Source organism: Prinia subflava, chromosome 1, assembly GCF_021018805.1.
Source record: "Prinia subflava isolate CZ2003 ecotype Zambia chromosome 1, Cam_Psub_1.2, whole genome shotgun sequence".
Taxonomy (NCBI): domain Eukaryota; kingdom Metazoa; phylum Chordata; class Aves; order Passeriformes; family Cisticolidae; genus Prinia; species Prinia subflava.
Genome location: NC_086247.1, coordinates 123,148,535 through 123,174,143, shown reverse-complemented (window position 1 = coordinate 123,174,143; position 25,609 = coordinate 123,148,535). Strand labels below are relative to the sequence as shown.

Here is a 25,609-nt window from a genome sequence, read left to right as displayed (position 1 = left end):
GGTTTCCACTGCAATGTCCACAGACTGCCCTCTTCTCAAAAATGAGATGAGTCTGTTTCTGGAAGCAATATCAGCAAATTACTTTTGCTTATTAACACAGTAAAATGAGTGTGCATTCATCTTTATAACTCACAGGATTTAAAAATGAAGAGATATGTGTATAAAGACATTGCTCATTTCCTGGTATTTACAGAACCGTTATCTTTCACCTCTTCCTCTGTTCTTCTTAGTCTTACAAAACCAAAATAAAATTCACAAGGGGTTCCAGTGGACAATATAATTTTGTTTATTTTGTTTAAAAATATATACTGTAAGCTAAAAAAATAGATTATATACATATATATACACTTTGGCAAGAAATAGAAAATGGCAGGTTTTGTACTAAGAATAATCACAAGTTATTTGAATATCCCATAGTGTCTGTAGATATTTACTGGCAACAAAACTATCAAGAACAATGGTTATCACTCACACTAGACTAATATTTTCTTTACATATCTACAACTGTTCTAGGGCCTTGCCAGAGAATTTAATTGTTGGTGTCTCCCACTAATGTGAAGAATATCATTTGCTACATTCTGCTCCTAGGCATGGTGGGAAATACAGCCCTTTGCTCTCTATTTTATTCCCATCTTTTCACAGGAAATCTTCATATCTATGACACAAACACAACACAACAGCATGGCTTTATATTCCTATTTGGTACAGCTGTCCATAGCTGAACAAGCTGCTAGATGATGAAAAAGCAGGATCTCTGGATTTAGATGGGAATACAGCATTGCCATCTGCAGTTCTACACAATTGCTTTTGTTATTTAGTAGGTCATTGTCAGCTGGATCACTTACTGAGCCCAGAGACGCTTTAGGGGTAGATCTTTAGAGCCAGCTCAACAAACCTGAGTTGCTCCTTTGGAGCTGCTTAGTGTTTGTTTTCCCAACAACTTAGGTTTACAGAAAGGATTTGTGAAAAACAGCCTTTTTTATGAAAAATTACCTAATGAACACTTGCCCGCTTCTCCACACTCTTCTCAGTAGGAAGAAAGATGGCTGGTGCCTCCTCCCATTTTCTTCCACAGACAATTCCACAAAGAACAACCCATAACATGTAGCTTGCTTTTGGCACCCAGCCTGCTGCCTGGAGCCTGGTTTGGGGAGTTGCCCTTTACTTACATTTTAAAAGAAACTTCCTTTTCCTTCCCTAAACCTCTACTTTCCAAAAAAAGCAAGTGAAACCTAAGAAATTGAACCCTTCCCCAAACACAACTGGAGGGCTGGAACTTCTGTGTGGAAATATTTTGCCTTTTCTCTCTGGTCCTGAGTGTTATTAATTCAGATATATGTCACTGCACTGTGTCACTAAATGGCATGAAGCCTCTGCACTGCAAGATGAATGTCTTCCAACTTCCCTGAAAAAGCAGCATTTTTAGTATGAGTGACAGGTTTTCCTTGACCCTACCCACCGTGGAAGGTGTCTGCCCCACTCAGGGGCTGACTCAACCAAGGTAACCATGATTCCAGATTCCATAGGTAGGTGCAATTGTAAAGCAACAGATGCACTCACAAATTTAGTTTGCTCATTTGCTTAAGAAACACCTTGTCAGAGGATAGCAGGGTGGAGGAAGGTGAGGGGGGTTTCTGCCTACAACTTCAAAGGGCAATGGAACTGGCTGACGCAGCTGTTTTCTATACAAAGAAATTGGGAAACCTGGAAACTGAGGGTCATTTAAGGCAAGGACCAGCGGCTGGTATTTTTCCTTGTCTCCTCCCAAGGAGCTGTTAATCTCATCTCATTTTGAAGAAACCCAAGAAAGTATGTGTGCAGACTCATGGGAAAGCTGTTCTCTTGACAGGGTGGGAGGAAAAGAGAAAAGGTCAAGAACAGAGCATGTTTACCTAAGCCATGTGCTCCAAGCTGTGTGTTGCTGTTGAGTGCAGCTGCTTTCACTCTGAGCTGGCATTTTGTGGTTTTGAATACTAGACCACTAAATAAAATATGGGGGTTTAATACCTTTTTTTAAAAAAAATATATCCAGTGTGGGCTGCTAAAGTAAACAGAATATTGCACGAATGCACATTGCATTCATATGAGCAGAAGCTTACAGCAAAAATGGGAGGGCTATTAGGAATCAAAACCAGCAGTCAAAGGCCCTGGAACACAGCACAGCTACAGGCAGATATAAATTTCCTTTTAAAGAAATATACTTGAAGGACCAGTTGCATAATTCTGCAAGCTAAGGAGAACACTGACTCACTGAGTCAATATTTGCTAAACTTGCTGGGCCAAATTCAACTCTTGTTCAAGACAGAAAAAACTTTCAGAGCAGAGAAAGGGCCTGGCCATGAGAGTTACAGGCAACAGCCTCTGATCCCTGGGCCCTTCTCTTCCTGAGACCATGACCACTGACTACCTTCTTAGGATGGATTTTTCTTCAGCTTCAAAGACTTTGGGAAGTTTGTCCTTTATATTTGATATTCAGTAGACTTGTACCATTAGGAATTGGTGCTTCTGGTAGCTTTTTCCACTCTTTTGACTAGTATTCATAAGAGAAAAAAACAGGACTGAATAAAGAAATTACTACATGTCCTGTAGAAAAAGAAAGTAAATACACATTTACTAAAGATAGGAAATTAGGGTGTGCAAAAAAGAATGGAAGCACAGATTCATCTTCAGAAACAGATGTAAGCTGAGTTGCTTAGCTGCTGCAGCTAGGTTAACAAAAGGGGAAAAATGCAAAAAAAGATTTAAAAATTGACTTTACAGGGCTTTAAGCAAAGGAGCATGGCCTGCTGGGATGCATGAAAAGCAGACAGTAAGACAGCCCAGTGAAGCTGAAAGATTTGCCTTGTGATCTCTGGTATTTCAGTTCTGAGGAAGCAAAAAATATATTTCCCTTAGGTTTTAGGTCAATCTGGTGTGTGACCTCTTACACCACTACAAAATCCTGTTCAGGTTTCACAGTCTGCTATGACCAGGGTCTAAGGTGAAAGCAGAAGAAGTCTGGGAAACCTAAAAAAAATTCTCAGGGAGTTTGTAGTAGTTTTTAATGTTTTTATATTTTAATATTTGCATGTGTCATTTTACCTTTAAAGACATCTATTCATATATTTTATATCTTTTCCTTACCTAGCAACACGAAAGAGTAGGACAACCTACTTTCTCGCCTTTTGGGGGCCTTCACTACCTGCAGAAGGAAGGATAAACTGTCTCTGCACTGAAGTGCACATCACAGGAGAAATTTGTATTTTCTTTACAGCTCTTCTTAAAACTGTGTGGGAAAAGCTATAAAATCAGTGCTGGCACCTGAAACAACAGGGAGCTTTGATAATCTGGCTCTTTTTCCCCATCTCCCCTTGATCAGCAATAGCAGACAGTGCTATGTGGGCTGAATTCCTCATTGTCTTGCAGATCAAGGGCAAGTCCTCTGAATCCAGATAACTTGCATGAATGCTAATTCAGTCAACACCCTGATGCCAGAGGACTTTCTGGTGAATGAATTTACCTATTACTTGGGCAAGTGCTCCTTCCTCAGCCTCCTTCCTGAGTTATGGTACTACGGGAAAGCTTAACGAAAGCAGAAAAGAAAAAAGTTAGAGGAAAGGAGAGGGGAAGAAAAATGTCTAAATATAGTTTTATCTTAGAATCACAAAGCCTCCCATAGTAGAAATGAACTAAGACAACAGGGGAAGAACAGTTCCTGGACCAAAGTGCTGTTTTGTGGTACTCCTGAAAGAATTTGGCTTTGTCTTGTCAACCACAAGTGATGGCAGAATGCCAATTTTCTTTTCAACTGGTTGTCACGAGTATTTGCTGATGTTTCTGAATGAATGTTGATCAAAGGAGCTCAAAAGAGATTTAGCTTTCTGGTCTACCACTTAACTAAAAATATATTTAATATGTTTAAAAATTAAGTTAAAATATTAGTCAGCCTGTAACTATTATTCAGCCTGTATTTTAATAAGCCACTCAGTAGCTGAAAAACTTTCACTGATAGCATCAAAGCAGGGTTCTTTTTAGAACATGTGACTGCTTATAATCAATTCCTCCATAAATAAATTAATTTAAAAATCACCCCACTGTTAACTTTTGAGAAAATAATAGCCATCTCCTATATCCAGTGAGGTAGAAGAAAACAATCGACAGTTGTGGGTATGAATTGTTTCCAACCCTTGTACCTACAAAGTCTTCTTTCCCTATATACTTATTTAAAAGCAACAGAGAAGGGCTACACAAATGATTAGAGGGATGGACAGTGTACATAAAGAAGGCTTCTGGAATTTTCTGGAATTTCTATTCAGCAGAATGTAGTAAAAAATTGCAGCAGAATGTAGTAAGAAATATAAACAAACAAAAATACAAAAAGAGACAAAACCGTGTAAAGTTACATCAACAAATAATAAATCAAACCCAAACACTTTTGAGATTTTATCTTCTGTCTCTCTTCCAGTCTTTAAAATAGACACCAGGAGCTGTCTTGGAAAAGTGCAGCACACACGTATTTTTTGCATGTGTGCAGAACACACCTATTTTTCCAGGAACAGTTGAATTCCTGTGTTGTGAGACAATTAGATAAGTGTTGTCCCAGATGAGGATGAAAGAATCTTAAGGGTTGTTTTGTAGGCTAACCTGCACCCACTGAATTAGAGTAGAGGGTTTGAGCACCAAATATTAAATGTATTAAATATTTAGATTTTAATACTTCACTGAAAACAATGTAAACCTAGACTTCACATGCTGAACTCATCCATGAATAGTTCTGTTTTTAAAACTGATCTCTGCCTAGAAGTCAGTGCAATCAGAAATAGCTCCTTTTAGAAAATATCCTATAGAATACAATTAATTTTTATTGACCTCATTAGTTTAATTCCCCATTCTTTTCTTATTTACTCTGAAGCCACTAGCACTCTCTGACAACCTGTAGTAGAGAACCATAGGGCTATGGTTACAGCTCACATCAGCTCAGTTAAAACAAACTTCATTCTGTCATGCTCTACAAGTATCAATGAAACATAAATGTACACAAATAAACTCTACAGAGGGGTGTATTTCCTAACAGAGTTTCCAAAAACATATTTTGGCCATCTACTCTTCCTCCATTTTGGAGAAAGCACTTGCTCTTAACACCTCCATGCAATTCACAAGAATCAGAGCTCCAGTTAACTCTCGCCACTCTTTTGTTACTGGGTTTTTCATTTTATCCAAGGCTGATTGCAGGTCTTGTAAGACGTCCCTGTAACCATCTCCATAATGGGCAGCCCACGTGTAGAGAAAGTCATATGCAGGTTTCCACATCATCTGAAAATAAGGGGAAAAAAAAAGAAAGATTTGGTGGCAGAAATTTAATTATTGAGAAAAATATAGCTAAATAGTTGAAAAGTCGTAGAAAAGACAAAATAAGTGTTTCATCACTAGGCATGCTGAAATGCTTTATAGAAGGAGCTATATTGGTATAAAAACTCCATTAATCTTATTTTACATTATTTCTATGAAACTCTCAGATTCTCAGAGAGGTAAATAATAGATAAATTCTTCATCCAGATGATTATCATCAAGTCAAAATACATCCTTGTCTGAAACTATGAGTCAAAGAACAAGACTGGAAGGAAAATACTTTTCATCTTTTGCAATGCATAAAATCAGCAACAGTTTCCCTATTTGGTTGATGGTTACTGCCCCATTAATCAATATGCTCTGTCCCTCTACTCAGCCTGGAAATTTTAAACACACTTTATATCTGTCAGGAAAGTTTTCTGACAACAGCAGCAGAAACTTAATCTGGCTACTATAGTAAAAGACAATAAAATAATCTTCTAGAAGGAGGTCAGCATCACCAAGGGGGCTAAGGAGAATCTCCAACCTTTATTGGATACAGGGAGTAGTATTGTGACAAAGTATGAGGGAAAGGTTGAGGGATTTAATGCCTTCCTTGCCTCAGGCTTAAATACCCAGACCAGCTGCTCTGTGGGTATCCATCTCACTGAGCTGGGAAACAAGGATGGGGAGCAGAATGAAGTCCCTTTAATTAATTTAGGCTGGATATTAGGAAAAAAATCTTCACTGAAAAGTAGATCAGGAATATTGGAACAGGCTGCCCAGGGAAGTGGTTGTGTCACTTCCTATTTATTTAGGTATTTAAAAGACACGTAGGTCTTAAGGACATGGTATAGTGGTGGACTTGTAAGTGCTGGGCTAAGGGTTGATCTAGATAATCTGACTAGCTGATCTCAAAGGTCTTTTTCAGCCTTAACGATTCTATGATTCTAATATGATTTAGCAATAAAATCTATTTTAAAAAGGGGGGAAGCACCAAAACACTATAAAACAGGCAAGTCGAAAGCTTTTATAACTTTTTTTTAATTGGGACATAATTTTTTTTCTGCAAGAAACAAAGGAAATTAAAAGACAGGCTACCAGAGGTTTTTTTTGTTTTTCAAACTACAATTTATTTGGTTTATGCCAAACAAATGGAGCAGATCCTTAGCAGAGGTAATTTGTCATTGGTCTAACGACATTAATTAAGTTATAGCAGCATGATTCAGATACCAAGCTGGACTTCTGTCTTTCAAAGTCCTAGCTAAATTTGCTCAGATAACAAACAAAATAACTATTTTCCTAGCTACTGCTTTTCCAAATGTTACTTGGGCAATTAGAATTCTGGTTTCCCTCTCCTCATTGGCAATAAAGGTTTTGCAAACAGCAATTGACTTAACAGTTGCAGGGATGATGCACAAATCCGCAAAGAAACCCATGAATCTCCTAAAAGGTTCTGTCATTCACTGTTTTAATAGGAACATAGTTATGAATAGTAATAAATGTATATGGATTGATAACTGCACATTTATATATATATATGTGTACATAAAAGTGATCAGGAAGTTGAGGATTTTTAGCACCTTTTCATCTTTTATCAAAAATCCCAGTTTCTATTTTATGGTTGTGAAGGATAATTCTGAAGGAAATTGGTTATTTCCTCAATATTATCTTATTAATTTATAAACAGTACACAACATAAAGCTTTACTTCCTTGATTTAAGCTTTATTTACTTGATCCCTGGGGGAATTGAGTAGGAGGAGAATTTCTTTGCTCATGGTTTTGAACTTTTCTCCATATTTTGAGGCTAAGATCTTTCAGCTTACCCAAGAATGATTCTGTGATTGTTTCTGTAAACATTTCCTGCAACTTCTGCTGCCATACCCAAATGGAAAAAAACCATTAAACTTACAGCCCCACAGTCTGATTGCTCTAGTCTAGTCTAAACTTACTGTCTCACAGTCTGATTAATCTAGTTTCTACTTTGAGTTTCAGTAATAAAAACTGCCTATGCTTTCAGTGAATTTTCTCATTTTAGGTCTACAGGAAAGAAAGGTATCATCATTTACCCAAATGAATAGTGCCTACTTTTTCCTTTAAGCAAGTCTATCTTAAGCCATAGCCATAAGGTTATGGAAGGAGAAAAGTACATTGGTGGTAGGTAGAAAGAAGGAGATTAATGACTTTTTTCAGATTTTTTTTTAGAGAGGCTAAGTTGAAAATGTTTTTAAAATGTACTACTGTAAATATTAGATATTATGGCATATTTTAACAAACTGAAGCAGGTCACCACTGTTGTACTTATGCTGGGACTAGAAAGTTTTTGTATTCCTATTTTTAGCTTGATAGCCAAAGTAGCCATCGCGAGAAGCTGGATTTGCTACAAGACAAGCTGGTATCTCCTGAAATTTTGTTACTGGCAATTCTTTTTCTGGGTGTCTTTCTTTTCTTACATTCTTGTTAGACCAAGATATTTAAAGAATGAGGGTACAGTCTTCTGTCTTCACTAGAATGTGAAAAGACAATGAATATGAAAAGATGTTATGCTTTGACTTATGCTGAAGGTCAATCTGACATTTTAATAAGACAATTGCCCGAAATATCCTTAAATGCAGACTTTGGTTTCCTCTAATCTATCACAATTGATTTATATTTTTTAAATCTAAGACAAAAGAAAAGAAAGACAGAAAAACAGAAAGACAGACAGAAAAACAGAAAGACAGACAGAAAGAAAGAAAGAAAGAAAGAAAGAAAGAAAGAAAGAAAGAAAGAAAGAAAGAAAGAAAGAAAGAAAGAAAGAAAGAAAGAAAGAAAGAAAGAAAAAGAAAGAAAGAAAAGAAAAAGGAGAATGTAGGGATCAAAAACTCTACAAACTGGTTACCACTAATTATAATTAATTCAGCCATAATGTACACTCTGATCACATTAAATTAGTACTGCAAACATGGAAGTTATTCGAAAGCAGATTTTTCTCCACATCCACATACTCTAATGAAATCGGTGAACTGAATTACATTCAAAATTCCTGAATTGTATCAAAGCAGAATCTCAGGCAAAATATTCGATCACTGCAGTATCCTGGTTAAGTCTCATCTCAGCTGTGTGCATGAGTTTTCCCTCTTTCCCACTCTCCCTGCTGAGTACACAATAATGATACCTACATCCACTGCAAAGGGATTTGGAGTTTACTGACGAAAAATGCTTCATAATCTACGCACCATTTGTATGTACCTCAAGTTGCCTCTGTGATCATCTGCAAGAAGATTTCTCCCACCAAGAAAAATATGTAGTTTAAAGCAGAAACATTTTTCAATCAATCAATCCTCCTGATGATGGAACAATCCTTGGTGGGGAATGAACTAGTTAATATTTTCATATAATCCTCAATAAGTAGTCAAAACTTATGAATCTCCCCCAACTTTGCTAGGTTTCAAGGCAAACAACTACTATCAACAGAAAATTTTAGAGGTCAGAAGAAAGCACTGATATTTACTAGAAAGTACTGAAATTTAGGTTAGATTCAGAGGACACTGAGGGTACTGAATGATCACATGAGACATCAGTGCTAGAAACCTTGTGCTTTGAACTCACACCCATATGGACAAGCACAACCTGAAAGCTCACTCAGAACCAAGAAATCCTCCATAGGCCCAATATAACCCTTGAGAAATGACACAGAAATACAGAAAAATTCTGATCTTTGATTGCTTGTTGAATATTCTCTGAAAAAATAGTGTACTCTATTATGGAGTTTTAATTATGATGAATTTGACTGCACTGTGTTTTGTAAGCAGACATTGTCACTGAAAGGCAGAGAATTTTCTGGGTGGTTTGCCATAAAAATAAGGCAAAAAACTCTTGAAAATAAATGAGTAGGATGTATGAGGTAGAAGATAGGCTTCATGGAAAATCAAAACCCATTTAAAGCAAAGTAAATGTTTATTTATAAATTTTCTTCATAGACAAAAAAAAATAGGTATGGTGCTGGAAAAAAAAGTTGTAAGATTGTTTTAGTTCTACTGTCTATTAGCAAAGGGGAAACATTCCCAAATAACATAGAGACCAGCAGGGTTGAATGTTGTTCATGTCAGTAATTCCTTCTGTAGAAAGCTGAGGGTTTGTTAGCCAAACACAGAAAGATTAGTAACTAGAGCAAAAGTGTAGGAAATCAGACAAGCCACTGCCTAACAGTAAAATAGAAAAAACAAGAGAGTAGACGTGGGATTGGAAAAGTTGATAATTTTATGAGAAAAAAATTGGAGGAAGACTTAAGTACCCAGAAGAGAAAAAAAATACACAAAATAGCTCAAAGAGAAAAACTGGATCTGAGAAGGAAACAGTGATTGCAAACAACAATTATGGAGAAAATTTTGTTGAAAAGTGCAGAAGCACAGGAGTAAACATGAAAAATTTTGATCAAATATTGATTGTGGAGGGATGGCAGAGCTTTCAAAAGGAATAAAAGGTAGTAGTTCATGATTAGAGCAGACATATCTTGATAATTATCAAGCAGATGAAAATGAGATGACAGATTCACTGGATTCAGACAGTTAAAAGGAGAAGAGTCAAGACTGAATGTAAGCTCTTGAGTCAGAAAAATTGTTCAGCAATGATCATAAAAAAGGGATTTTCAGAGTAAAAACCAGTCTGGAACCTAAAAGTCATTGGCACATAACTCTGTGGGAAAGAATGGACCTACTGCATGCCTTGGTGTTAGAGGAGAGAAGGGCAGGAAGTAAGCAGGCAAAGGTGTGCCAGGGGCAGAGGCTGGCCCTCAGCTCAGCAGGGTGGGCAAGGGTCCACCCCAAGCCGTGTGGCACATCTGACATTACATCAATGCAGGAGTATCTCTGGTCACCTCCAATGGCACTAGAGATCTCATTAGGCACCTAAATGTCTCCTTAGACGTGTATGCACTAAAATACATCTGAGAGGATAAACTGACTTTTATACAGAGCTCAAACTTCTGTATAAGAAAAATGCTTTACGAAGGAAAAAAAAATTATCATGATCTACCTGACAAACTATAAACTTAAAGCACAGATTTGCCACATTCATACATAAAAGGAAAATTTGTGTCAGGGCTTCCAGCCTCTTCTCATGCTACTTAAGCTAAATGATAACAGCTGTTACACTGGCACAGAAAATATTAATGACAGACATCAGCTTCCTTTTTATGGAAACAGCTAAGCCTGTACAGAGTGTGATTAGAAGTGGTTTCTGCAAGGACCAGCTGGTGCTCCTCACTGTGTCTGAAATGACAGCAGAGGTGTGAATAAGGTTAACAAGTGGACAGGACAATAAAAAAGGATTGAACCTAACACTGAAGCTGAAGACAGGGATTGAGAACTTCACTGGAAAGTGCAAAAGGAAAGAAGCCTGCAAAGCAAGGAAGAAGGAGGGTCCCTGGCTGTGCTTGTGCAGAGGAGGAGATGTGCATGCACTGATACACCAGACCCTTACCTCCAGAGCGACTGTCCCATCTTTCCCTTGGTGGGGCACTTCGTAGGCCTCTATTTGGTGCTTTGTGAGTCGGGCCAGCTTCTCCGCCAGCTCCCGCCAGCTTTTGCCAAGCTTGACAGCCGAAGTCAGGATGACGGTGTCCTGGGTAAGACGTGCCACTAACCCCTGGCAATCTATTTTCAAAAGTGCCTGCAACAGTGGTCGTCATTAGTGATCTTTCACCAGTAATTACAAACAGAACGTTTTAATTTAATTTCATAGCACTATTCTGCATTTCTACACAGATGGGAAGACTTGTTTCTACTTTTGTGTTCTTACAAATATGTGGGGTTGTTTTCTACAAAATGGTGTTGCCAACACTTTCAGAGGAAAACTGCCCACGAGCTTAAGAAGAAAAACCTAGCTGGCATTCAGCTGCTTCAGCATTCCAGTGTCAAATGGGTCGTGCCAAGCTTACAGATCATGAAAGAAAAACATACTTCTCCAACAAAAATACTTGTGATTAAAAAAATTAGATTCTTAGAAGTATGATATGAAACTTGAAAATTAAGTTAGAGCACTATTTTACTAGGGTGTGGTCCTTCATCTAGGGCTTTATATGGAAAATCACTGATCCCATGGACCAGCACCTTTTGATTTACTCCTCCCACAGAACTAATAATTTTTTGACCATTAAGGAGAAACGCAAACATGAATCCTTTCCCTCCTCCTTGCCAAATGAGCTTTTAATGACACTCAAACTGGCTGAAGGAGTAAAACCTTGAAACGTTGATATGTTGCATTCTCCTTTCTTTATTTGTTTGAATAAGAGCTAATGGCAAAAATAAATGTTGGGGTTTTTTCTTCTCCTCAAATTAACACCAAAATATTCCACTGAAACTGTTGAGGTTTTCAGGGAAAGATTAAGAGCAAAATACAGAAAATTTCCTTGTTTTTTAGATACTGAGCCTTACTGATTTATCAAGCATTTAAGTAGAAATCAGACATACATGTGATTTAAAGTATTAAGCAATAAAAATCCTCACAGCAAACAACAGAACTTTGGTAGACAGAGTAGTGAGAAGCTGACTACAGTGTACTGTACGAAATTCCCCTAAATTGGATAAAAAGGTATTCAGTCTGTGTTTGCTCTGATAAGCAAGATCCTTATAAAACACAAAAAATGGATATTTCTTAAAAGAAGTTACTGAAAATTCTACCCAAAAATTACATGGATGACATCTAGATTTATATCTAGCTTTACGAAGATAAGGATCTGCATTGGCACATCTTAGCAAAAATACATAAATCTCACAAAAACCTCACACTGAACAATCTGGTTTGGTGAAAGGTGTCCTGCCCATGACAGGACAGTTGGAACAAAATGATCCTCAAGGTCCCTTCCAACACAAGCCATTCTATGATTTTATAAGCTTAATCTAATCATGTCCCACTTTTTGCCTGTTTTGTAATTGACTGTGTTTCACTGTATTAGTTAAGTTTGGACAGTTTTCACCTTTAGGTCCCCCTCTCCTTTTTGTAAAGAGACATGACAGACTTTGCTGTACTTCATACTGCCTCAGTTTTATTCCACAGTTTGATGTGCTCTTAAGAATTGTAAGTAGCACTGCTACCAAAATTTTCTGAATCCTGTTGAAATTTCTGTCAACACTTCAAAGGGGATAGACTAGTTATGAGAAGCAAACTCACTGGAGGTTAACAGTTCAGGATAGTCAAAAGGCTTTAGATGAACAGCCACAATGTGAGTTTTTAAACATCCATTTTGTAATACTTTATTTTCATATCAGAAATTTAATCATCTTCTGTCCCTTAATAGGTTGGTCAACTTTTCTGTCAGAGCCAAGGACAGTATTAAGTGACCATTAATTTCAAATTATTTTGCACGCAGATCAGTAAGTAAATTAGGATTGTTAATAGTGCAACGTATTACGTGGAGTTAGAATAAACTTTTGATTCACATTTGGCAGTATTTAGTCACACAGAAGTTGTCTAATGGCTTACAAATGAGGTCCATGAAAATACATATTGAAATCCTTGGACTATCCTTCTTAGGCCACTACAACATTGACTATGAAGTTGTAAGGTGTGGATAGAAAATCTTGCTCTCAACATCTGGATCAAGATGACCCTTTTAAACATATGAAGCTAAGCTAGACATGCAATTTAGCATGGACAAATATCTATAGATAGATAGATAGATATAGACATATATATAGATAGACATTGATATATAGATATAGATATAGGCAGATACAGATATAGATGATATGTATCTATATCTATGTATGTATAGTGGAATCCCCACAGTATAATAATATTACTTAATACTTCACAGCAGGAGTGTGTATTTCTCAGGAAAGTAATTTATCAGGAAAAAAGACAAAACAATTTCTGTCATGGCTGTTTAAAAACCAAAAAGTCATCTTAGTCAACCTAAAAAATCAACACTGTTCCTGGAGCATTAACAGACGATTGTTCAGAATTAATTGATCAAAGTATTATTCTTCATGAGAGTTTGGATGTATTTTCCACCTACTGCGGATGTATTGGTGTCTACAAGTTTTAGTAATATATTCAGGTTTATAAAGATCCTACAAGGAGACAGAATCATGTTTTCTCATTCCTACATTACTACTGAGTAGTGTCTTGGCAGCACATACCAAACAAGCCAGTTAGATCACGCAATACTTACAACAATGAGTTCATAAAGAAATAGTCTCTTTTTTTTGTTAGCATGGCAGTCTTGCTTCATCTTCTTCACAACGTGTGCAACTCTTTCTGATTCTTTATCAATATGTGCCTCATTGAAGTCATCCAAAGACATATGTGAATATCCCAACACTTCAGCTAATGCTCTCCAATCATAAACACTCTCTGATACTGTAGACAGAACTACTGAGTAGATATAAGTCAATTTTTTGAATGGCAATGCAATCTGCTCAACAAGATTCCTGGTTGTTAGCTCACTATCAGCAGTGTCCATAGCTTGTTCTTTGGAAATCACTTTTACGTTTTTGCAATGTACAAGACCAATCTTTTTTCTGAGAACTCCCACATACCACTCCTTCATTTTAGTTTGTCCAATGGCTTTAACTTTATCTTCACCAAGCAGCGCTATTGTGTCTCCTTTAAAATATTCCAGCAAATAGTCAATCTTATTTTGACGTAACACAGTTTTCAAAGCCACTCCGTAAGTATTGACACTCAAAGTTTTGTCTTGAAACTTTGGATATTTTATTGTTGGTATCAAAAGCCAGGGTGCGGACTTGATTTCTTTGCGGTTTTGTAGGCGCTTTGACCTATTAATAATTCCACTGAATTTTGGAGCTGGATCAGGAGTTGTAACATGGAACTGTGTTACTTGGCTACCTTTCAAGATTTTAATCTGAACAAGGAAAACAAAGAAATGCATCTCCCTGCATCCAAGCATGGAAAACAGGAATTGTTGGCGGACCATTTCACCAGTTTTCAACTCCTCCTTTTTAATACTTTTTCTTTGATCTTCCATTTTCACTTGAAAGTCTGGATCACAGGATATCAAAGAAATGTTTAGATCTTGTGGTTTTTCAAGCAGAAATGTATGCTTTCCCCACAGCTGAAACACCACAGGAGGCATACTTTTCCCTCCTTTTTTTATATCACAAATCGTTAGTTTTCCTGGAATGTAGTTGTGACCAAAGACTGTAAAAACTGCTGTAAAAGAGGGATGAATATACTTGGGACCATAAATTCCAACTGAGACTGTTCTATGGACATAGTCCCACACATTAATTGCTGGAGGCTGGATTTTGCTTGCTTGCACAGCAATCACTGCATACATCACATGGCTTAGGTCCGTTAGCTTCACTTGTATGGTATCTTGATAAATATAGCAATTCTCAAGCTTCTTAAAAGGTCCTTCTTTGTTGAGACTGAAAAAACACACAATATCACTCATAACTTGGCTGAGGGGATCATTCTTCACTTTAGCTGCAACTTTCACTTCGAGGAAAATGGCTTTGTTCGTGTTGAGGTTGCTCAGTGTAAGTTCTATCAGAGGACTTACTGTGCTGGACAGCTCATTGTTGCATGACAATGGAGGGTTCAGGATAGCCTTTAAACCAACTTCTTGGAATTCTCCTGGTAATACATGACCCGCAGGGACATGAACGTTGATCTCTGAGTCAGGTAGCTGTACTGAACCCCCCTCGTGGCTCAGTTTACAAACGACATGAATGTCTGTAGCTTGCGTTTGTGCCCATCCAGGGCTGTGGCTCATGGCCTCTAAATCCAGGCAGGACCGGGTGAGCTGTCGGTGACTCAACCAAGCCATCCTGTAGGCTTCGCGGTCAGTTTGGAGCCATGTCATATCAGAAACTGTAGCTTTTTGAGGTGCTATCTTGTGAGGATTAACTCTTTGGTTATCAACTATATCCAGGAAGTCAGAGACGCTCTTGGATCGTCCAGATCTTCTTGCTGAAGTCCTTCTTAGAAGACAGTCAATATCCAGCTCATCGCCTGAGGAATCCAAAGAGTCCCTATTGCTAGCAATTTTTGAGAACAAGTAAGGTTTTCCCTTTAATACAGAAAGACGTTTATTATTTTCATTTCTATTGGAAGCAGCTATGTCGTGTACAAAAGGGTTGGATCCTGACAGTTCATTCCAGAAAGGATTAGTCTTGGAAACAGCTTGGTCATGTTTAAATACACCAGGCCAGTCAATATCCAAATCCAGTTTACTTTCATTGGCATCTGTTTAAAAGAAAAAAAGAAGCATTTCCTAAAGCACAGAGAGTTGAGATATTCCATTCATGTCCAACTGATAGTCTGTTAAACTAAGAGGTTATTAAATTATCCTCCTCAAATACACATAGATAATTTCTGTACTTCTCCTTCAGGTTTTTAAACAGTATCAGTGTTGATTTAATTAAGAATCTTTCTTAGTAGAAAGAGTGCTAACAAATTAGTGCTGAATAACAAATTAGTGTTGAAGGATGTAAAGCATCTTCTTTGAGGTGTGGATCATTATCAACTCATATGATTATTAATTGGCATTGAGTATGATAAAGTTCCATGAGGTTCGAACCATTATATTCCATTAATCTTTGGCCTCTTACAAAATGCTTTGGATTTCTTTACTTTGTGTCTGTCTCTTTGCAAAGATTAAACAACTGCAGTTTCATTTTTTAAACACTGTAGACTGTACAGATAAATACATTATTCAAGATTCCTTTTCATGCTAGTGCATGTGCATTTAATTGATAACAGCACTCTTAAAATTTATCTCCATGTGTGTGGAATTTGTTATACTAGCTTTCCTTTAGAAAACAATCATTAATATAATTTATGAGACCTTGTACAACTTGAAGTTTGGAGAGAAATATTTGTGTGACTACAAATTTTCTGAGATTGCATTTAAATGGACAAATACAGGTGTATAAGTGATATTTACGTACGTTTTCTAATAAAAATACTCATTATTAGCAGTAATATATATTTTTTCTGAAGAAAAGACATCCTTACTTTTTATATTAACAATTGTTCAGAGAACCTGGTTTACAGCTGATTGAGACTCACCCTTCTTGCAATGGAATATCTGCAACTTTTAATGTTAAGGGTTTCTACTGTTTTTCTTGCCTTTTAAAAATATAAATAGAGGTTATATTATCCCTTCTTTATACATTCTTGGAAAGAGTTTAAATTTTAGAGGGAAAAGTAATTTTTTCTATTTTTTTACCATATCTACAGCTTACATTATTACACTTTTCACAGTACTTTTCATTTGCAAGGTTACTCTATTTTGCTCAAATGCAAGCGTAACAGTGCATACAGCCACAAAAAGAAAAAATAATTAAATGTTAGTACGTCTCTTTTTGTTTCTTTTTCAATTGTAATAAAAAACCAAACCCATGAAGTCTTTCTATGGTTTCAGAAAGTTCCCAGTTTGGAAGTACCAAGGTGGATTTACCTGTTTGCCAGCTGCCTATCTACAAAGATCTAACTCTGTCTTGACCAGAGCCTTGCAAGGCTGCCAGGGGGATTGAGCCCAGGGGCAGCCTCCTTTTCCTCCAGCACTTTGCCTTGACCAGGGTCACCAGAGGGGGATTCACTGTCCAAGCATCTACTGGGAAGCTCTTTTGTCTCTGCCCATAGGCCAAACTCTTTTCTTGTGCTGTGATGTTGTTATAGTCAAATCAGTATTGCAGATTAAAAATATAGATTAATTAAGCCCAAAATAAACAGAAGGGTTTTGTTTGGGTTTTTTCCCCCATCCTAAAGGGCATGTTTCTACAAGAAAAATATGAGCAGAAAACTCTGTTAGAGCCTGAGTCACTAGGACAGACGCTTTCTCATGCCAAGGCAACAGCACAATTACTGGGGTGCAGCATGTCAACAAAGAAATAATTCCTGCTCCACAACTTACACAGCAAGTGTCAGGCTTGCTGTTTTATCTGCTTCTGGACAAGAAGCTAAGAGAATGCCTGCCTTGTGGAGGGCAAAGTTTTCTCAGCTTTGGGGTTAAATTAGCAAGGAGATTAAATCAACTTTGCCAAGACTCTAGTTTTTAAACTGAGCTAACTTCAAATGTACGCTGTTTTCATGTTCTTCAAACCCTAAATTGATCTAGTTTGGCTAAGAGCTTCCTCTTTTCTTCCCCACCTTGGCCCCCAGTAATGTAACATTAAAGATTTCAACTCTTCCTCCCAATCTGCCTGACCCAGAGTTTTGCAGAAATAAAGACTTTGGTTGGAGAGCTTGGTGCAGGAAATAGCAGAAGAGCCATACTGTAGCTGTCCGAAGGTGTCCGGTCATCCACATCAATCAAAGTCCCCTCTGACCGGCTTCGTGGAATCTCCCCACTGCTTAGGGAATCTGTTCCACTGCTGGAAGAACTTTCCTCCTAGAAGACAGTTAAACATATAAAACTTAAGCAAGTATGCAATTCAAAAAAAAGGGAAACTGTTGAGCTTAATTCCTGTAGTGTGACATGAAAAAAAAAAAAAAAGTGAAGGTATAGCTTATGAGTAAATTCATGAACTCTGCCCAAGAGTGTCACAGTCCTGAGTGATCCTATGTGCATCAAATCCACAAGATGCTACAGCTGCAATACAATATGATACCCCGACCATATTGAAGTCCAATAACTCACAAAATTAAGTGTCTTGCAATTGGAACGGAGCCAATTACACAGTAACTTCCATTCAGGTCTTGAATAAAATATTTTTTAAAAAATAAAATAGATATCCTACCTCCTGTTTTCAGGTAAGTTTGAGTAGAATTATTAAAGGGGAAAATCTAGGTCTGTTACTTTCCATGCCAGTTAATAGAAAGTATTTTCATCCCTTTCTGCTTTATTATTCTTCTTATATTCCTTTCTGAAACAAGATCAGGTCAGATTTCCTTTTCCCAAGACTGACTTAAAGTATCCCTCCTTAGAGACCACATCAGCATAGCAACAGCCTAAGAGAGGATATTGAGGTCTCTCTTCTTCTTTGTTCTGGCTTCAAGAAGTTCTGTTTCATTTTGGTGCAGTCCCTTTGAGGAAGACAACAGAAGGATGAGCCTCTCAAAGTACATTGCCCAATGCTGAGGAAAGCAGGAGTTGTTGTGTCTCCCTAAGAAAGAGGAGTTACAGAAGTTTTAAGCAAGCATTTAGAATCCTACCTGCTGAAATTAATGCATCCCAGAAACAGAACCTAGAGGAAATATAATATGAGAGGGGTTTTTTTTTGTAAGAAAAGCTCTTCAAGATAGTGACAAAAAGTAAGACATCATCTAGGGACTTTCCAAGAATCCTCTCACATATCCTATATGTAGTGATACATAAATGCTGATGATCAACAGATACATTAAGATGTCTGGGGAAAAAATGAGACAAACAAAGAAACAAGAGAGGGGGAGGAAGAGAGAAGGAAAAAATCCAGAAGATTTTGGGTCCATACGTGGTATACCATAGTCAGCTTTGTTCAGGAGTCTGCAATATTGCAGCCTGTTACTCCTGCAGCAAATATTGCAGCCTGGGAAGATATCATCTTATCATGTTTAAAATTAGGGAAAAAAAAGGATTGGGCCTGTTTTTGCTGCAGCAGTAAGAAGAAGGAATTTTCAGTTCCAGTTCTGTAGGTGAATAATGGGAAAATGAAGCATGCTTTATATCCAAGCATTATTGCACAGTAAGCAGAAGCCAACTGTTGTTTTCAGTGTACAATGCCATGGTTTAAGATAGCTGTTTTTATCACTGCAAATGTAAATTGGTACTTTTTGCTCTTACCACAAGAGGTACCTTCAGCTAATGGCAGTCTGTTCAGGTGCTGTTTTGTACACAAGCAGCAGCAAGGCTGAGGTCAGGCAAAACTCAACAGTCACCCAGCACCTCTAAGGGGTGTATGGACTTTCAGGTTCCTTGGTGACCAGAAATCTCTTTTATTTGGCCTTTGGAGTCCAGATTTTAGCTAGTAAGTAAAGCTAGCCTCCAATGCCAATACATTCTGGCTTCTGCTGCTATTACCCCCCCAAGAGCAAAACTGGAAACTAAAATGCCTCCTTAATCCCAACATCATTAATTCCAAGATCTGGCATTACACATCTGTATAAAGATATCACCATTTCTTCTGTCACTGATAAGTAAGTGTATTTGATAATGTATACAGACTCCTTCAAAGGAAATAAATTTTGCTTTGCTGCTGCATCTCAAACCGCTGAAAAACTGAACACATTGTATAAACATGCAAGACTTTTATCTCTGGCTTCTACATACACACTGTGGAGATTTAATTATATGACAATCCATAGTCTAAAATCTCAATAAATGTACAAAAAGTAAGTCTTTGTTTTACAGTACCAGTGTACTTGTTGCCAGCTCTAATCTGACTGACAATTTACTGATAATTCACAAGTGAATTTAAGAACAGTTCTTTAAATAGTCAAACATCCACAATCATTTCAGTAGCTGTATAAAGTGGGAGGCAGTAAATAAGGATAAAGAAAGGGCACAAGAATGCAAATGTACAGGGGCTAAAATAGGAAACCCACGGAGAAGGGAGAAGAAGAGAGGAAGAGAGAAAGTAAAATAATCTCTTTACACAGGGGGACTATATTGAAAAAAAAATGACAACAAGACTGCATCTGGAAGTTTTTTAAACAGTAAGGACTTCTGGAAATAGAATAAACCATTTCCTAAAAGTTTCCTCTGGGAATTCCTCAAAATGTTCATCACTATCCTGGCATAAGATAGAAAAGGCAGATACTGAAAAGGAAAACCACTGTCAAAAATAACCCTCTGCCCGCATGAAAGCATTTCTTGGTATGACAGGATGATGAGGGATCCTTTGTGATTGAGGCTTGTCTTCAGGCCAGCCAAGCAGAGGATGAGAGAAGGGGGGATATGTAAACATTCCTGGGCAAAAGATGACCACATTTGGCCAGCATGTCAAGGGATGTGGGAAATGCTGTGGACAAGCTGTGCACACAGCCCTGAGTACTGGGCCATGTGTCACCTGCACAGGGTTACATGAGCTGACACCAGGGTTGGATCCCATCTCTTCCCTGTTCCAGCCTGAGTGCTGGGAATGACTAAAGCCCCAGTTTCTTTCTATGAGACTAAGAAAATAAGAAAACGAAAGGTTTACCCTTCTCCATGGATACATTCTGTGATAAAAGAGCACCCCAAATTAAAATTTTGATAGCACAAAGCTATTAACAAGGAGTTTACCTGAACAAATTCTGAACAATCACTCACAAGAGAAGTGAGGTCGATGTATGTGGTATATGATTAACATTGAAAGGGAAAGGTATAAAATGCTTTTGATGCAAAAAGAGGGAGCTCTGTATAGGAAGAACCAGAGACCAGCTTTTCATTTGCTGTAGCAACTGAATAAGAAAGATGTAAACTGACAAGTGCTTAATGGTGCAAGGAATTATTTGACTGATGGCATGTCAGCTCACAGTGGGAAGTCAGGAGGGAATAAAGAAGTGAAGAGGTTGGAAAGATATCAGCTGTGGAGGTGACCAGGGAGTGAACCTGAGTGACTGCTGAGAGATGTGGCACTTTTTGTATGAGAGCAAACACTTAGCCAGGTACTTTCTGCTGGGGATTGCTTGACCCATAAGAGCATGTAACTCAGGACCCAGAGCACTGCTGGCAGCCCTGTTACAGAGGAAGAAAAAGTCACTAGATAGATGCCCTAGAGGAAGAAGAAGGTCTTGAGTAGAAAGTTCAGTTTCATGGAAGTCAGGAGACAGATTTGCCACAGATGGCATTTTTACTACATAAAATGCCTCCAGAAATTTCTTCCAGGTCTTTCAATATTCAAGTGAACCTTTTTTTTTCTCTTTTTTTCCCAGTCTCACTACCAAAAAAAAACATATCCTGCTGTGTCTAAAACAGTGGTAATGAAGAAAGTAAGAAAAGCCCAAAGGCAAACACTTTCCCAACTACCTTTGCCTTCAAAAGTAAGAGAGAATGCATTCTATTGTTTTCTAAGTATCAACATCCCAGAGCAAAACACTAGCAATTTATATTCCATTCTACCTTAATCCTTCTTCTAAAGCAGGTTTTGTTAAGAACAGAGCTCTCCTGTGGCCATGTCTCCCCATGGACTTCTACATGTTCCCCACAGACAGTGCCACCCTTATTTGAAAAGATTTGTGGCCTTGGCATCCTTGGTATCCTTGGTATCCTGAGGGTGAAGTTTATCCATTAGCAGTGACAGAGCAAGACACAGACATAGGTGATGGTGATATGTCTTGTTCCTCAGGCTCATTTTTGGGATACATGGGAGGAAATTACTTCCTACTTATACAGGGTGGGTTTTTAGACTTTCAAGTTTCTTTCTGAAAAAGGAGAAACATAAATGCAACAGAATGTTAAATAAAATGCTCCTCCTCTAACCAAATACCAAGTATACTGAATTATTTAAATTCGATTATATAGAGAGAAGAGAAAGAATTCTAAAGAGACAGCAATACACAGAAGAGAGATTGTTTCAGGACTGCACATCACCAACAAACTTAAACCACTGCCCATTCTCAGCAGACATATTTTTGAGTAAACATTAACTGCAGTAATAAGCCATACTTTAACTGCCCCTTGGTTCTGGAGCCCCAGAACAGCTTTATGCAGCTGAGAGATCGATGAGAGGCCCTTGGACCCAAGTTACCAATCGTTGCTTACAGAGCTATACTATGGTACTGTAGGCAGCAGCAGTACAGCATGGCAAATGGAACATTCAGTTCAAGTGAGGAAGCCTTTGATTCCTTTTAGTCTGGTGCATGTGAGGCAGTCAAGGAAATGCATCTGTATCCCACTTCTAACAGAGAAAAAAATGACTTTCAATGTTCAGCATTGAAAGTACTCAACCCCTAATGTGTTAATACTCATCAGCAACTTTAATGATTTAGTATAACCCAATACCTTGCCATTTTGACTGTAATTATAAAGGAATTGTCAATAGATATATCTACTTGTTTACTCTGTCGTTAAATAGTTGCCAGGTTTGGTACCTACTTTTTCAGTGTTCTGAAGATTTGTCACCCTGTAGGAACAGCAGAGCCACACACACTGAACCCAGATTTTCTGCAGACCCAACATTTGTCTGAATGGCTGCAGGAACTGACACAATCACTGCTTGTAATACTCCACCCGAGCTGGAGATAAAGGGTAGAGCTGGTCCTCTCAGCACAACAAAAATGGCAATTGAAGTGGGTCATCGTCTCAGTAGGTTTCCACTGTTTTGCAGGTGGGTTTTCAAAGCCTCTGCTCAGGTCTGCACAACCCAGAATTGGCTGCTTTTTAGACTGTTCGGGAACACAGTGCAGATAAAAATAGCTATACCATGGACACTCCCTCCACAAGGCAAGCATCCTCCCCTCCCTTCCACACATCTACACTTCTAAAACAGCTTGTTATAAGCATAAGTGGTAGAATGCTTATTTTCAGTTATAAACTTCACTTTTGAGAATATCGCTTTCCAAAAGCCTCAGGAATGTGTAGTTGAGTTTTGATATTGTCTTTTATATTTTAGCTACCACTCTGAAATACTCCCCTTTTTCACTTACACCTCAGGAAAAAAGAAAATTGTTAGCTTCTGCTTAATTTACTAAGTAACTTCTTCAAGAGCAGGAAATAGAAAGTAAAGATCTCACTAACAAAATAATTAAAGGATGCAACTTTGCACTATGAAATTGCAGTATTTCTACTTTTTCATGAACAGAGAAAACATTGCAAGTTTATTAGCCTAATTCTTTTATGGGTACCCTTACATTAGTAAAAACAATAGTTAAAAATCTCACTGAATTCTCACTTAGTGTGTATACTTGTACATGCTTTGGAAGCACAGTTAGTTTCTTCACTTTTGGAGGTTCTACGAAACAACTTTTGGTTCACAGAGATTACAATACTACAAGTATTGTAATATTGTACTACTGACTGAAGCCAAAAGCTGTTACTTCAAAGTGGATATTGAAAGTACTCTGTAAGGAACACCTTTAATTTAGAAGTTTCACTACTAAATAAAATTTCTATTTGTAGGTGCTACAAGTGTTTCAGTGTCACCATAATTAATGCATTAAACATTTCAGAGCAAGGCAAAGCTTGTATCTGCCACATTCTGCGTGTGAACTAGAGCCCTGCTGCTTTTCCTTAAGTACTTTTAATGTTTGCTAGGATGACACAGAAACCTCAGCTACCAACATTTTTAATCAGCCTAGAGAAGTGGGAGCTACCAGGATTCTCAAAGTCTCTGTTGGCTATTTATACCCCTGTGAACTATAACTGTGATCACAGGATTTTAAGTACATGATACCTCCAAAGTACTCTATATGTCATTACCCTGATTTCTTCTTCTCTTTCCACTAAGTTAGACTTTTTCTCACATCCATGCTGCTTACAGGAATTACACTGGGTTTGTAACTGAGCAGCTTGCCTGTCAGTGGCAAGTGGAGATAAAGGCTGAGACATCTGCCCACTAGCATGGCTGAGAGAGTGGTCCCAACCCTGCATAGTATTTATTATAGCCTTCCCTGGGAAAGGCTCATGTCTGAGTCTGTTAATGCCACAAGTCAGCTTTGAGCAGGACAGATATGAGCTGAGGTCTTTGAGGGCAGGCAGCAGTGGTGGGGGACAGAAGCAGCAGCAGCACAAACTGAGATCCTTTGTATGCCCCAGAGTCACTGGGGCATGACCAAAAAGGTAAAAAAACCCCTTCCTCTGCCCCAAAGCTTTGATTCTGGCAAAACTCTTCCAGATTTTCCAGTTATATATAGAAAAAAGCACATTTACTATCCAGCCAGAAAGCAAGCAAAGTATCCACTTTCCAGACAATCAAACCCAGGTCAAGTAGTGAAGTAGTTCTTCAGTTCTTCCATAGAAATTGGCAATCAGGCACTGAGTTACATGTTTCATAGAAATAATTACTTTTAAATTTGAGGGCTGAGCACAGGCAGAGAAGAAATCCCTCTTGACTTTCAACATTTAAACATCTCATCTGGCCCAGTGGTGTGATAAAAAAAAGAATCCTGCAAGAGTTGTGCTCTCTTCACAGCATCATGGTAAAGCAGAATATATCAAGAAAACCACCCACAGAGAAAGATTAGTGTTTCAGTTGCTCACAGCTCTTAAAGCTCTTTAAATTATTATTGTAATTAATATTAACAACAGACTTGGAGCACCCAAATTATCTGGATATGTTGCAAATACGTAGGATGGTTTTTCTGCTATTTCAGTCTAGGAATGATATGACAAGGTGGCTGACACTATGTCAGGATCCAGTCTTGAATATCCAACTGTGGAACTCAATTGCCTGGCAGAGTGTTGCCTGGATAGCAACACTTTATTTTGGACAGGTGTAGATTAAAGATGCATGAACAAAATATGCAGTGAGAGCCTTGCAGGAAATTGAACCTGATATCTAAGCATGTAAAAATGCCTTAGGCTTCTGGCATCCTGGTTTCAGCAAAACTGAGGTGTGTGCTCAGAGAAAGATATGGGGGAGGCTACAACGTGCTGTGCCTTTGGTGAGATGAGGTACTAGAAAAGCACTTTTCCATGAGCATCACAGAATTCTGTCTCAACACAAAGAAAAAACGTGTCAAAAAGTCTGCACTGTCAGGTGGACCTTTTTACATGGAACTACTTTGGTTTGATGTTGGTTAACTCAAAGTGGGGACAAAAAAACTCCAACACACATACCAACCAAAAAAATTAATGTGTTACTCAGTAACACACGTGAAGAATTTGCTTTGCAAGGTTTAAACTATCTCAGGCAAGCTTCTAAATGTATCAACTAGCAAAAAAAGGTACCCCAGCTGTATAGGGAAAGAATGGCATGGTGAAGAGGGGGAAAACATCTCAATCACTTGCTGCATTTCTCTTGGGAAATATAGAGGAAGATAAATACTGAGATGGCAGAAACAATGGAAAATGCATGACACGTGATCAGTTCAACATGGGAAAAAATAATAAAACAGGCAACTATCTGTTTAGGAATGTATTAAATATAATAGAATGAAAGTAAATCCATTTGGCAAGAATTCCTCTGGTTATAATTAGAGGTTAGTTCAGAGAGTTAATAACTCCAAGCACAATCATTCTTCAATGCATCCACAAATTACATTTTGCTCTACTTGACTGACCACATAACAGACTCAGGAAACATGTACAAGCACAAATAGTATGTTTGATAGATTACAATAATATTCACAAGGAAAGACTGTTACCTATTTTTTTTTGTGTATTGATCTGTTTTGACTGAAGGACTTGTTTAATAATTCTTGACACTTTAGGAACATGGCAAAAAGAGCAAGAGGGAGAGGGAGTCTTAATCACAGAGACAACTTCCAAGATATACTGCAGAAAGTGAA

General features: G+C 37.9%; 1 protein-coding gene across 1 annotated transcript in view; it reads right to left on the bottom strand.

Annotated features, from left to right (window-relative positions):
- Nucleotides 1-270: 270 nt before the first annotated feature.
- The window catches only part of MACC1 (MET transcriptional regulator MACC1), a 37,434-nt gene continuing 12,095 nt past the window's right edge, over nucleotides 271-25,609 (bottom strand). Inside the window, exons 2-5 of the mRNA XM_063411038.1 lie at nucleotides 17,537-17,651; nucleotides 13,464-15,502; nucleotides 10,772-10,960; nucleotides 271-5,292 (exon numbers count right to left, since the gene is read on the bottom strand). Coding sequence (XP_063267108.1) covers nucleotides 5,080-5,292; nucleotides 10,772-10,960; nucleotides 13,464-15,502; nucleotides 17,537-17,651 — 2,556 coding nt within the window. The 3' untranslated portion in view covers nucleotides 271-5,079. The remainder of the gene's footprint in view (nucleotides 5,293-10,771; nucleotides 10,961-13,463; nucleotides 15,503-17,536; nucleotides 17,652-25,609) is intronic.